At 33.3% G+C, this 14,302-nt stretch overlaps 3 protein-coding genes and 1 non-coding gene across 4 annotated transcripts; 3 read left to right on the top strand and 1 right to left on the bottom strand.

Annotated features, from left to right (window-relative positions):
* Positions 1 to 968: 968 nt before the first annotated feature.
* Positions 969 to 1,530, top strand: LOC125818079 (uncharacterized). The gene has a single exon (XM_049497600.1). The coding sequence runs from the start codon at positions 1,019 to 1,021 to the stop codon at positions 1,520 to 1,522; it is 504 nt and encodes a 167-aa protein (XP_049353557.1). The 5' UTR covers positions 969 to 1,018; the 3' UTR covers positions 1,523 to 1,530.
* Positions 1,531 to 2,472: 942 nt separating this feature from the next.
* Positions 2,473 to 6,836, bottom strand: LOC125818305 (cytochrome b-c1 complex subunit 9). Its single transcript, XM_049497848.1, has 3 exons — positions 6,585 to 6,836; positions 6,104 to 6,151; positions 2,473 to 2,729 (listed from the first exon to the last, which is right to left on the bottom strand). The coding sequence occupies exons 1-3, from the start codon at positions 6,702 to 6,704 to the stop codon at positions 2,679 to 2,681; spliced, it is 219 nt and encodes a 72-aa protein (XP_049353805.1). The 5' UTR covers positions 6,705 to 6,836; the 3' UTR covers positions 2,473 to 2,678.
* Positions 6,837 to 10,061: 3,225 nt separating this feature from the next.
* Positions 10,062 to 13,034, top strand: LOC125818266 (60S ribosomal protein L10a-1-like). The gene is made up of 6 exons (XM_049497812.1): positions 10,062 to 10,161; positions 10,300 to 10,343; positions 11,306 to 11,525; positions 12,187 to 12,352; positions 12,519 to 12,724; positions 12,836 to 13,034. The coding sequence occupies exons 2-6, from the start codon at positions 10,339 to 10,341 to the stop codon at positions 12,887 to 12,889; spliced, it is 651 nt and encodes a 216-aa protein (XP_049353769.1). The 5' UTR covers positions 10,062 to 10,161; positions 10,300 to 10,338; the 3' UTR covers positions 12,890 to 13,034.
* Positions 13,035 to 13,191: 157 nt separating this feature from the next.
* Positions 13,192 to 13,316, top strand: LOC125818421 (small nucleolar RNA snoR86). The gene has a single exon (XR_007442383.1). It is a non-coding gene; the product is annotated as a small nucleolar RNA snoR86 (small nucleolar RNA).
* The last annotated feature ends 986 nt before the right edge of the window (positions 13,317 to 14,302 follow it).

Here is a 14,302-nt window from a genome sequence, read left to right as displayed (position 1 = left end):
ATAGTCATGTATCCCATATACATTCGAATCACAACAGATACATACAAACCAGATACATAGGAGAGTGGCGAGTGAGATGGGAGGGCGGAGAACGAGATTTGTCTATTATCCTAGATATATACATGTGAATCCAATTGGATATAGTGTATCTAGAACAAATTATACCTAATTTTGACTCCATGTATCTCGAGATATATGCATTTGTATGTATCTAGTGTAATTCGCATGTATCTGAGATGCCAGATACATAGGAGAGCGGTAAGCGAGATGGGAAGGAGGCGAGCGAGATTTGTCAATATATCCCAGATACATGTGAATCCACTTGGATATAGTGTATCTAGAACAAATTACACCTAATTTTGACTTCATGTATGCCAAGATACATGTAAACGAACGTATCTAGATGCATCAAAATCTAATAAGATTTGTAATATTGCAAACTAGAGTATATCTAGTTAAGTGTAAGAGTGCATAAAAGAGATTTCATTACAATTTTTTTGGGGGGAGGTTAGGGTAACTTTCCGTCCAATACTTAATTAGTATCCATTTTGGGACCTAATTAACTTGAATTTGTGTTAGAAAGTTTTATGTTGACGGATAAATCACTCTCTATCAGAAGCGACTTCATTATTGTCTTTCTTATGATTTCAAATTTACCATTGGAGAGGTATAACTCCATCTTTTGGAAAAATATCTAACATTACTATAAGATGTCCATATACACATACTTTTTTTTTTGTTTATAATCATGTGTCTCAATATATAACATACAAAAAGAACACACATCATATATACTTCAACCACACAAACTCTACTAACTTTACCTAACACATAGAAGAAAAATACCAAAACATATACTCCAAGAAAAATTTTGGAGAACAATCAAGAAAGTGTCAAAAATTGAATGTCTTAGCGTGTATAACAATTCACCACCTATTGGTCATGTATACAATTTAAGCCCCCTTTATTATAAATTCATTCAAGACTCTCATCTATACTAAACCATATTGTATACACAATGAAAGAAAATCAAGAACTTTCTCCTAAACAAGTTGAATATCAATATCAAGATTCCATCAAGAACATTAGATCTTTGTCAATTATGGATGATGAAGATAAAATAGACAATTTTTTCAACTCCACGACGATGAAAGTAAATCAAGAATACTTTCATAAACAAGGTGAATGTCAACATCAAGATTCTATCAAGAACTTTGAATCATTGTCTATGGTGGATGATGGAGATAAAACAAACGATTTTTTCATCGAATCGAAGAAGTTAGGGTTACTAGGGAGTGAGAAATTGAAGAGGCATTGGAGAGAAGTTGAAGGTAGGGTTTTTGTGCCAGATAGATGGGAACATGAGGGTTCTTTGAGGGAATGGATGGATTGTTCTTCTTTTGATAAAATACTAGCTCCGGAGGGACTAAAATCAGCTCGTGAAGCCTTGATGTCTCAAGAAAAACGAGTGTGTTCAAGTTCAGGTTCAACTTCAAGAATGTTCGAGGTCAGAAGTAGATAGTCATGAGAGAAAAAGAAAAGAAAGATGTCGGAAGGAAAATGAGTGTGTTTAAGTTCAGCTTCAACTTCAAGAAAGCTCGAAATCTTGTAGCATGAGAATATTGATTTTCATCAGTTAGTAAGATCATAAATTAGGATATTTCAAGAATAAAATCCTTATCAAGGAGCTTTTAGATCTTAGTTTGAAACTTTCTTCTGTTTGGTGAAGTTAATTGTTAAAATTTTGGCAAATTTGTATCAATCATGCCTTAATTTGAAATAAAACTAGTGATGCATAATGCATTAGACACACTCTGAGATAAAACTTCAAAGGATTGCATTAGAAGTTTGGGGGCAAAATATGTTTTTAGATTTTCTTGTTTGATTGTATTCCTCCATGTTATCACTGTTTTGATCTTCGGTATTCATTTTAGAATCCGACTAATTCAAATTCATACACAAGTAATTTATTTTAGAAGTAAAACAATGTCTATCAAAAATGACTCTATTCTCAAATCTGAATCTTTAATTAAAGGTAAAGAAATACTAACCGCCCCATCACCATCTTAATAAGAGATTCCAAGTTCAAATAGCATTTGTAGTTACTTTACTATTATAACAATACTACCAAAAATAAATTATAACCAAATTAAAAACATACTCAATATAATCCCACCCGTGGAGTCTGGGGAAGGTAATGTATAAGCAAACCTTACCCCTGCCTTTGGAGGTAGAGAGGTGGTTTCCAATAGACCCTCGACTCAAGTAAAAGCACTACAGAGCCGTTCAAAAAACAAAACCAACGAGTGTGAAGAAGCCAACACAAAATGCTAAAGAATGCATACTTAAAAAGGTACGATCATTACAACAAAATAATACCATAATCGAAGGGCAAAAACATCATCTCAAAATTCGTATGTTCAAATACTTTCATATAAAATGCAAGAAAGTATTTCTTTTTGGCACAATAACGATTATTTTCCTGTCATCCCAGTGTCAAACACAAGCCAATATGACATAAATTTCAAGTTGGTATCATATTTCATTCAATGAATTTCCTTCAAAACTACAGCAAATATATAAAAGAAAGCCAGAAATGGCGAATTAGCAAAACGATTATTGAAAAATCGATAACAAGTACTTCTGTCTCGGCTCAATTAAACTTCATTATTGTAAATTTATTCATCAACAGGCCGCTGTCCAAGAACTGAAATATCCTCGTAACGCTTCTGTATTTGAGTATAAAAGCTCCAAGTTAGAAATGAATGATATCAAAAGATTAAAATGAGTTGCACTATGTTGCTCGGACTCTTCAAAAATGTCAATGAGTGCATGTTGGATCCCCCAAACGTAATGCATTTTTGAAGGAGCCAGCATGAGAGTGGCAACAATTTTGGACTCGGGTAACATAGGTTGCTACTGAGAATTAAACATGAACATGGAACCAGCAATATCAAGAATATAACAGTAAAATGTGTCTAGCATTTCTAAAAGCTATTCATATCAAATAAGCTGCAAAGATAATTATGAGCCTATTCAATAAATATCACATAAGAGAGCCTATTCAATGAAATGTCATAATCTTCAGGTAGGAAAAAATAAACAACGGATAGTTGAGGTGAGCTTTGATAAACGTTTGGTGATGGTTCATGTAGGAAATTCTCGCACCTGGTTGTTCAGGTATGAAACTCGAAAAAACATGATACTTTAGGTGTGTTTTTTTACCCTTCGCTCAAATTTATATTTGATATTACCTAATACCAATAACCAAATGATGGATAAATGCAATCCTAAATTTAAATCAGTACTAGTGTCCTAATCTAGGTAACCAAACAACCCCTCATAGTTCAATTTGGTTTACTATTGTAATGTTTTTTTCAGAACCAATGGTCACTCTTCACTTTTCCGGAGGCAAGGTTGAATCGATATTTTGACTTTTAGGTCATAGTTTTGTTCATCAGTTTTCCACTATATTAAGAGTTCTTTATGTAGAGGCATAATGCAGTTACTGACTGATTACACTGAAGCAAAAAGAAACAGACATTCAACGACTTCTTAAGCAAAAGTTTTGCCTGCTTAGGAAATACATCATGACTTTCCTATTGTTTCCTACCGGTCTGCTTCTTGCTGATATACTTGTACACATCATTTATCATTTCAGCCACAACGTAACTCAAGAAGATTTCACACTACAGGGACGTCTCAAGCCTTGATTTGAAAAAAGATGACTTTGACCAAGTCAAATATAATTAAGGGAACTTGGGTGTGTCTATAATTAGTATTAATTAGATTAAAATTTCGAACTTTCTTAAAGAGAACCTATCATCACTTCTAAATTTCAAATCTCAAATTTGAATTTTATCGCCTCCGTCCTTCCTCTTCTTCTTCCTTCTATTTTTTTTCTTCTTCTTCCTTCCCCCTTTCCATTTTTTTCTTCTTTTTTCTCTTTTATCATTTTCTTCATCTTCTACATCGTCACCATCACCTTTTTCTTCTCATTCTACGGGTTATTTTTGCTTTGGTTGTGAAGATTTGAGGAGAAAATTTTATGAGGGGAAATTCAAGTTATGAAAGGAGATTGTGCAGAAAATTCAACAAATTAAGAAATTTTTGCAACAACTATCTCTGAAATTTGCTGCAACTCAACAAACATTGAGTTGTTGCAACAACTAACACAATTGAAGTTGTTGGATTTTATGGCAGAAAGTAGAGGATGTAAAGTGAGGCAGAGGAGGAAGCGAAAGCAGAGGAGGAGGAAACTGAAACATTGGAGCAGGGGTGCACATTCCAACAGAGCCGACATTAGGTTTAACTCGGCACATCTGCCTAAACCTAGAAAAGCAAGGTTACTCAGTACTTGCACCGGTAGCCGTAGCAGATAGAAAGTACGAAATGGAAGAGTATATCTGCTTACAAGATTGTCAGGACATCAGATTTATGCAAGAAGGTGAAGCAAGCTGGAATATAGGGAAAGGAGAGACAAATCAGAAAAAAGGTAAAGAAGAAATCAGGTGAATCATGAATGAAACTTGTAAAAGCTGATAAATATAGATAACATAAAGGTGTAAGAAGAAAAACACCAACGGGGAGGGGAATGGAGAAGAAGAGAGGGAGGGTAGGAAAAGAAAGAAAGTAGTGACAAGAGGAAAAAATCAAAGGGCAAAATAAAAAATGAAACAGAATAACAGAAATGGTAAAGAATGTGGAGATGTTTAAACAATTACAAGACAATAGAAATGAGGAGCTGAATGCTAGAAGAACAAGAAGAATGGAAATAGAAGGTAGGAGCCAAGAGTTTTGGTAAAAAGGAATAAAAGAATCAGGTCTGGAGGATAAAGAAGAACAACCGGGGGAGAGGAAGAGGGGAAGAAGAATACTTTAGCAAGAAGAGTAACAAGACATAAATATGTAGAATATAAAAAATAAATGATTCTCAATGGAGGTTATGCATTCTTACAGGGTGGGTACATGGATAGAGATCAAGAAGGGATGAAGTTTATTTTCCAAATCCAAAGTTGGAAATGGCAAGAGAATCTATTCCACGTGTGCATAAAATCATCTAACGTCTTTCAACACCACTAAGATCTAAACCCTAGTTCATTTCACTTCATCGACTATTAGGCCACACCCTTGATTTGACATACACTATATAGATTGTATTTTTTTATAGGATAAGCATTAAAGATCATGTTAGTGTATGCATGTAGATTTGATCCGATGCCAAACACCAAAAGCATGTAAGGCTGTGTGATAAACATTTTTGTCACATAGGTGGTCTTGTAATGTGGGTAAACATTTTTGTCACATAGGATAGAGGGATTAGAACACTTGAGCAACCTTAATCACCTCAGAGGAGGTAAAAGAACCCAATTCAAATTGTGCAAATTTAGGTAACAGACACCTATGGTAGGACCATCTTCCACATTCAGCTGAAAAGGGAACTAGTCCATTTAAGGCACTTAGCCATACATCATTCAAACTTCAGACATAATCCCAATAGCAGTCTACAACACTACTCCCCCAAAAGAACTTAATGTTGGTCCCTTGAAATTCTTAATCATCTACAGAATCTCATGATATTTGCAATTTCATTAAGACAGAGGTTTAAAATACCATCAACGAATACTAAGGCTATTGTTTTTGGAAAACCCCATTCATCACAACCATTGTCCTTCGTTTCACAAACTCTAGTCAATGAAAAAGATGCATCATAACAACAATAGAGGACCCTAAAGCACAACATATTTCAAATAAATAGGAAAGATCATGTGAAGAAATGGTCATTCCCTAGACATATATGCAAGTTAGCAACCTTATAAGACATCCCAACTGCAACCTAATTAAAACAGTTCTCGTAACTGAAAAAATGAACCCTATAGCTACCTGGGGCAGAGCTAGGGGCCGCAACAGGGCTCATCTTAAGCCTCTTCACCAAAATAATTACAACGAATATACAAGGTTAAATTTCTTTTTATGTATACATATTTATATGTTGTATCTCCTTAACTTCTCGGTGTGCTCATAAAAACAATCTAGATACATAAAATGCATGCCAAAAATGGAAACTTTTGCACAATCAGTCTTTTAGAGAATTCAAACATACCCCAACATTGTTCTTCTCCCAGAGCGTTTTAACCCCATAATCCACCGCCTGCAACAACAACAACAACACAACAAAGCAAGAAAAACATCAAAATGGATCACACCCATCTGCTATATTGCTCTAAACTCTTCAAAAATATCAACGGGTACATATCCTATACTCCAAAAATATTGCATTTTAAAGAATCCCACGTAGATGCAGTACAACAACAACACAACATGCAAGAAAAACATCAAAATGGGTCACACCCATCTGCTATATTGCTCCAAACTCTTCAAATATATCAACAGGTGCATGTTGGATACCCAAAAAAGCATTATTTTTGAAGAATCCAACACGGGTGCGATTACAATTTTGAAGAGTCCGAGCAACATAACCCATCTTTTATCAATCAAATCCATTAAACTTAACCAATATATTTTCAGATCCAATCAAAATACACCCAAATCTCTACAAAATAAATAGAAAAAAAAAGACTGACCCGTTCGCCGAGCAAAGCGCCGGCGATGACAAAGGTAACATAGACAGGGGTACGGCGCATAACAAGCCGGTAAAATCCTTCAAGAACACCACCACCGCTTCTTCTAGCAGCTGATTCCATTTTCTGAGCTTAAAATCTCTTCTGGGTTTTGCTTAGATCTGCTAATTTGAAGAGAAAACAGATGAATCTTGAGAAAATGCGATGATTTGCTTTGAGGTTTGAGCTTCTGTATATTGTTAACCTAGCTCGACCCGGTTGGATTTTTTTTTGATGGGTTTATATTAGACCGGTAGATTTTTGGACCGCTGTTTCTCGTTTACTAAAGGAAAAGTCTTCTCTCTCATTTTTTAATTTTATTTTAATAAATATAAAAATCGATTATTGGTAAATTTTAATTTTAGTCTTTGTGATATCTGACTAAGTAAACATAATTTTATAAGTGGTTTGTATGTAGAGGTCAAATAATAATACGCTAACTAAAGTAAATAAAAACAATAGGTAATAAATATAATAAATTTGAAGAATATGATCAGTGGCGTAGCCAGAAAGTTCATGAAAGGTGTCCAAGAATTGCAATGGATGAGTGCACTAGAAATTTTAAAATTAAACTACGTAATATACATGAAAAAAAATTAAATTACGTAATTAAAATCACTGCTAGCGAGATTCAAACTCACAAAGGCTTAAAGGCTTGACTCTTTCAAGGCACCTAAAATAACTAGGCTACAACACCTAGTTGTGTCAAGGGTGTCCAGAATATTTTATTTAACCACTTTCTAAATCGTATTACTTTAATATACGGTATAATTTTCCGACAAATGTCCAATTGGACACCCTAACACTAATGTAGATGCGTCCCTGAATAAGATAGTAGAAAGGAGCTAATAATAGGAAAAATTAGATGGAGCTCGATTACCAACTAACATACATGATCCTTGACTTCTATATCCTCTTATTGATCATATTATGTGTACACATCTATCTCAACATTTTTTTTTCTGCTACTTTTATTTTTTGGATGTATGAATTCTTGATCGGCTAACACTTTGTCCATACAACATAGTTAATCTAACAAACATTTTATTAAAATTACATTTAAGTCTTAGTGACACATTCTTATCACATAAGATGTCGAATGTGAGCCTCCACTTCATACAGTCTACTCCAATATGATGTGTAACGTCGTCGTTAATCTCTCAATTCTCATAGATTACTGACCAAGATACTTAAAATTTCTTCTCTCAAAGATAACTTGACAATCTTCACTTATATATCTGCCACATGAGTTATGTACTAGGAATTTGCATTTCTACTATTTCATCATAGTCCTTTTCAACTTGAACCCTTTAGACTTCAGGATTTACCTCTTTTAATTATGTAGCATGTCCGATCAATTATTAATTTATTATTATGTCATCTCCAAATAACAAATACACCATGGTAACTTCTTTTGCATATCTCGTATCAATTTATCCATCAACAAGACAAAAATAAATTGGGTAAGAGTTGATCCTTGTTGCAACCCCAACACAACTAGAAAGTGCTTACATCTTTTCCCACTGTACTCACTCAAATCTTGGCTTTGTCGTACATATCCTTATTAGCATGTTGTAAGCTATAAGTATGTCTTCTGCCTCCAAACTTTTCCATAAAAAACTTAAGGAGAATTGCATTTTTAATCCTTTTACTTATGAATATTCGAAAATATTTAATCATGTATTATGTTAAACTCATATGATTACTCTAAACTATTCAAAAATGATTATTTTTTTCCCCTTTTTTTTCATCTTCTTTTGTTTTTGGGCTCTTTAAAACAAATCAAACCATGTAATTATATAGATCACTAAAAAATATTCCAAGTGAAAGAGATAACAAAATGGACATTAGTTTATTATCCCTTTAATTGCGAGCATATTGTTTATTTAGCAACAAAATAGAAGGCACAAATTTGCTTCTAAAACTTCTTTAAATTAATTGTTAATTCTTATGTGAAACCTTTACTTCAAAAGGACCTTGTTACTAGCAAATATATCATATATGCTTTTAATTTCAAACGAAGCTCCATCTTATATATTTTATCTATGTTGACAATTTCAAATTACTATAGAATACACATCTAAAGAAAATGAAAAAAAAATTCAAAATTACTTTTGAACTTTGCAAAATTATTCAAACTTGTCCTCTTTTGTTTTTTCCATTTTATTGTAGAAGGAAACCACAATTGATCATAGTCGGTGCGTAAAAAGTGTTAATCAATATGAGTTGTGATGGGATGATTGAAATTCCTCCAATCTTTCTCGCATTGATTGTTGAAGTCCATATGAATGAAAAAGTTCATTTTTTTGAAAGAGCTGCCTCCAAATAGATAATAAAATATACAAATTTGAATCTAACCGAGCTCATACACCAAATAAATAAGAGTTAAAGGTACTATATACAAGTTGACATGTTATCTCTCTCATTCCCCCTAAATCATATGAGCCAAAGTCTTGAAACTTGCAAATATCATTGGCTCAACAAGAAAGAAAAAAAAGGTCTCCAATTCTCATTAGCCATCCATTCAAAGGCATATTTGGTTATTATTTTTTTGGTTTTTTTGTATTTAGTGAGTACTTTTACAAAATTGTGATAAGTATTCTTAAATTTAAACTAAAGATGTTGAGTTTGAGCTTCGCAAATTGAATCTCTTTACAATTGAAAGCATTGTACATCTAAAGTGAGATTTCTTAATGCAAACATCAAGAAATCAAATTTTGAAATAGATATCAAACCTATAACAAAATACAAAAAACAACATTTATAAAAAGATGAAAACACATAACAAATCATCTTAAATTTATGATAAGAGTCACTTAACACATTTAAATATAACGAATTGTACAATATTTTGGGTTCATATTTAATCTTGAACCAAAATTTGCTCATTATTTAAAATTTAGCCAACACTTAATATTATCACCGTTCATTTCTCTTCTTATCTCTCCTCCCCGCGCTCACTACATGCTTCTTTTATGTTTCTTTCTCGCTCCTTCTTAACATCCACATCACAAAATTATTTATCTTGCAATCAAGCATGAATCTCAAATTTTACAAGTTTCATCATCAACTTCTTTTAGGAATACAAATTGAAGTTTGAACTAAACTATTCAAATTTAAGTCAACTTTACAAACATCTGCATTATTCTAGTTAGTCTTCATCCTAATCTACGAAATACATTAAATTAGTCACCACTAACATTGCATCTTTCTTATTCTCAAATTATCTGAAATTGAAATCACAACAATTTAACTTTCAGAATACACGTCTAGAGTTGAATTACGAACTTTAGAACACAATATCTTCAAAGTTTAAACACAATTTTGGGTGGTCAACATATTTGCAAAATCTGACCAAAACTTAAATTACATTTTTATAAAAGTGGCTATTTGGTGCAAATTGTTTAGAATTCAAATATTTCCAAGGCCCAATATATACATTGTAGCCCTATTTGTATATAAAGTCATATATCACTATACTGAGCTACCCTTCGTCACTCTTACGGCGCTCACAAACCCTAATTAGGGTTTTCTCATACAGGTACTTCTTCTTCTCAGGGACTCCATTTCTAGGTTTCGATCTACAGATTAACGGTGCGAGGTTTTTTTTTTTTTTTTTGAAAATTTTGGTAATTTTTAGCTGGAATGCTGATTTTTTTTTATGTTGTTTGATTGACAGAAGTGAAGTTTTGAAGGAGAAAGGAGAAGTATTTGAGCCATGAGGTATGTGGAAAGCTTTGATTTTTATTTTAGTTACATGTTCAAATTGTTACTTTATTTTTTATTTGTTAATTTGGTGATATGTGGATGTTTCTGTATTTTGTGCTTTGGTAGGAAATTGTTAAGCTAATTTGTATGAATAGTTGACGTTAATTTGGTCACTTTGATGAATTTTATAGGATTTGTTTGTTTTTGCACCGTGTAAATGTGTAGTTAAAAAACCCCTTTTTGAGTGTCAACAACAACCATGTTTAGTGTAATACCACAGGGGAGGTCTGGAGAGGGTATAGTTTATGCATGCCTTAGCTCAACTGTTGTGTGGTACTGTTTTGGATAGAGGAGGCTTATGGTTCAAATAGAAGATAAATTTGGGTCTTTTTCTTCATAGGAGTACTATCCTGAGAAGTTTTCCTTTTATGTGAAAAGTGAAACCAATTGGATTTTGATGTTTCTTAGAAATTTGTTAACTCAAAGAGTTTTTTTTGTTGCAAGTGGCAAGTTACAACTCTTTTTTGGGTGTCAACAATAACCATACCTATTGTAATCCACAATTGTGGTCTTGAGAGCTACACAGACCTTGCCCCGACCTTTGTGTAGTAGAGAGGTTGCTTCCAATATATCCTCTGCTTATGGGTCATATAGAAGATAAATTAATGGGTCTTTTTCTTTGTAGGAGTACTATCCTGAGGAGTTTTTCCTTTTTATGTGAAAAGTGAAAGTAATGTGGATTTTTGAATTTTGGGTTTGCTTAGGAATTTGTTGATTCAAAGATCCTTTTGTTGCTTCTACAGTTTTTTAATATTTGGCTGAGATTTTGAAATGTGCATCACTCTTTGTTTTGCTACTTTTAGTATGCAAACATGTTGGCCTCTTAGTACGTTCTAGTTACGAACATTAGCGTTGCTGTTTATTCTTCGTGTTGTTCAACATTTGCGTAAAATGATTTAATTTTAACTTTTCTACAGTAAGCTTCAGAGTGAGGCCCTTAGAGAAGCCATCTCTATAATTAAGAATGATTCGGCTGAGAAAAAGAGGAAGTTCTCCGAGACTATTGAGCTCCAGATTGGGCTTAAGAACTATGATCCCCAAAAGGACAAGCGTTTCAGTGGATCTGTGAGGTTGCCTCACATTCCACGCCCTAAGATGAAGATTTGCATGCTCGGAGATGCTCAACACGTGGGGGAGGTAATCATACTGTCACTAGCTGTGCTGGATTTGCTTCTTTTTTTTTACTTTCTAAATCACATACACTACCTGGGAAGTGCATATGCAACTGCTGAGTGGATTTCTGTTGCCACCTTTAGATATCATTGTTTTAGTGTACAAAATTAGGTTTTTAATTCACTAATAAAAGATGGGTTTTTGTGTCATGGTTATCTTATCATCACTCCTTTAATTGATAGAAAACTGTTTTTTAATTAAAAAATTCTATAATTTATTAATTGATAAGACTGAAAGAGAATGCATTGATAATAGTCAATTGAGTCTTCATGGACCACTGATTATGTGTTGTAATTGTCTGTCAACTGTGAGTTTGCCATTTTCGTTATGCAAGTGCACGACAGCTCAATAATGTGTTAACTTGGCTTAAAGATGCCATGCCATCATAAGTCCCATTAGTTGCGATGGGTAAATCTTCGTAGTACTTCTGCAAGTTATGCGCAAATCCCTATTAGGTGATCGTCTACTTTTTCGGTTTATGATGTTTATTCTATATTTTCTGGCTGATGGTAAATTTTGTGGGTATTAATTATAAAATATTTTAAAGCTACTGTTAGATGAAGCATTCCTGAATCTTCAGTTTTTTCTAGGGTGATAATCAGAACTTGGCACATGTGTTTTGCAGGCAGAGAAGATCGGTTTGGAATACATGGATGTTGAGAGCCTCAAGAAGCTTAATAAGAACAAGAAGTTAGTTAAGAAGCTTGCAAAGAAATACCATGCTTTCTTGGCTTCAGAATCTGTCATCAAGCAGATTCCTCGTCTCTTGGGTCCTGGTCTGAACAAGGCAGGCAAGTTTTTTATAGATCTTTTGTTGGTATTCTGTACAACACTTGTACTCTATTTTGCTCGGACTCTCCAACATAGTTTGTACTAGTTCTCTGAAATTTGTTCTTGGTTGAAGTGATTACTCTTGATGATCATCTTTTAACTGACACTACATGATTTTAAATGCAGGTAAGTTTCCAACCCTTGTTTCCCACCAGGAGTCACTCGAGTCCAAGGTTAATGAGACCAAAGCTACCATCAAGTTCCAGTTGAAGAAGGTGCTTTGCATGGGTGTTGCTGTTGGTAACTGCGATATGGAAGAGAAACAAATCTTCCAGAATGTGCAAATGAGTGTGAACTTCTTAGTGTCGTTGCTAAAGAAGAATTGGCAGAATGTAAGTCCATCCAGCATCCATCTCATTTGAAGTTGTCATTGAATTACTGTTCTAGATCGTTACCACAGTTTTTTCTTTTATTAATCTGTTTCAATTGTTTTATCACAACAGGTAAGGTGCTTGTACTTGAAGAGCACCATGGGGAAGACTCAACGTGTCTTTTAAGAAGACAAGTCTCATTATTGGAGCTTTTCGTGCATTCTTCTTGTAAGAGAGATAGATACTAATGAAAATTTTGGATAGTAGTCATCCTTGATTATGTTTTGAATGTTACATCACTATAAGGATCGATCATATTGCTGAGACATTTTCTTCTTTTCAAGAGCTCTGTTCTTTGTTCTCTTATTTATTGATGATGATTTCATTTGAATGATATGTAGTAGTGTTTCTCTTGTTTGAATTCTTTTTGTTATCCCCCATTCTTGGTTTTCGAGTTTTATTTACTTCTGGGGAATAGCCAATTAGCAGAGCAAGGTCGTCTTATAAACAGTGACGATTATTGCATTGAAGGTTGGCTATATTGTTGAATAAGCAATTCTCCGTGCCTTTCAAAATATCATTTTGACTATGGCCTCGAACAAATTGCTACATTTTCCCCTTCACCCTGAACTCGTGACCTGCAAGTCATGAAAATAACTTTATTGTTATTTCAAGGTTCCTTTTTTGAATATGTTACATTGGTGACATAAGTCGTATGAAAATAATTTTATTGTTGCTCGAAGTTTCCTCTTTCGAATACTGAAAGGGGTCGTTTGGTACAATGGTTGGATATTCCATTAGATTAGCTATCCCAGTTTTCATATTGTTACTAATTTCACCATTTTAGTGTAGAAGTTATTCTGGAATTAGCTAATATTCCAAATCAAATATGGAATATAGTTTATTTCAAATTTTATTTTGGGATTATCATCCATTTACCAAATGTTGGGTAGAAATGCTCGTGTTTTTTAAGCCACCTAGAGTGCTTGAATTTGGCGCAATAAAGAAAAAAAATAATTTATCCTACAATAATCAAAGAGCATATGCCCCTACTAATAAACAAAGAGAACTAATTTTTTAAAAATTATTGTCTTAATGTGATCAGTGCCACTTGCTTAACCAGCCAACTTTTTCTTATTTGCCAAAAAACTGTAGTCCAACAATATTTTTAATTATGATATTTGTTCTTTCCATCTTAAGCTAGGACAAATCTATATAAAAATGATACATGTTAGTGGTCAATGTAACTATCATTTTTAAATCTAGTGTAAGTATATTGCTTTTTATTATTTAAAAATCAGTGTTTGGTTATGAAAATTTCAAATTCAATTTGATAATAGTTCGTAACTTGTTTTTCTATTTATTTTTTCACTTTTGAAGTACTGCACCTAAAATGAAGGATAAAAATAGACATGTTGAGATTAATCCTTTTAGGCAAAACCATAGTTATAGCCTATAGGGTTGGACAAACATTGAAACTCGTAATAAAATATTGAAACTCTTGTATAATGCTTTTTAGTTAGGGAAAACGGTACATAATGACAAACTATTAATTCAAATTAAATGGTATAACCATACTTTGATTTAATTGTGCCCTGT

The sequence above is a fragment of the Solanum verrucosum genome, unplaced genomic scaffold, assembly GCF_900185275.1.
Source record: "Solanum verrucosum unplaced genomic scaffold, falcon-dt-bn FXZP01000253.1, whole genome shotgun sequence".
Lineage (NCBI taxonomy): Eukaryota > Viridiplantae > Streptophyta > Magnoliopsida > Solanales > Solanaceae > Solanum > Solanum verrucosum.
Note: the sequence above shows the minus strand (reverse complement) of the source record. Positions and strands in the feature narration are given on the sequence as shown.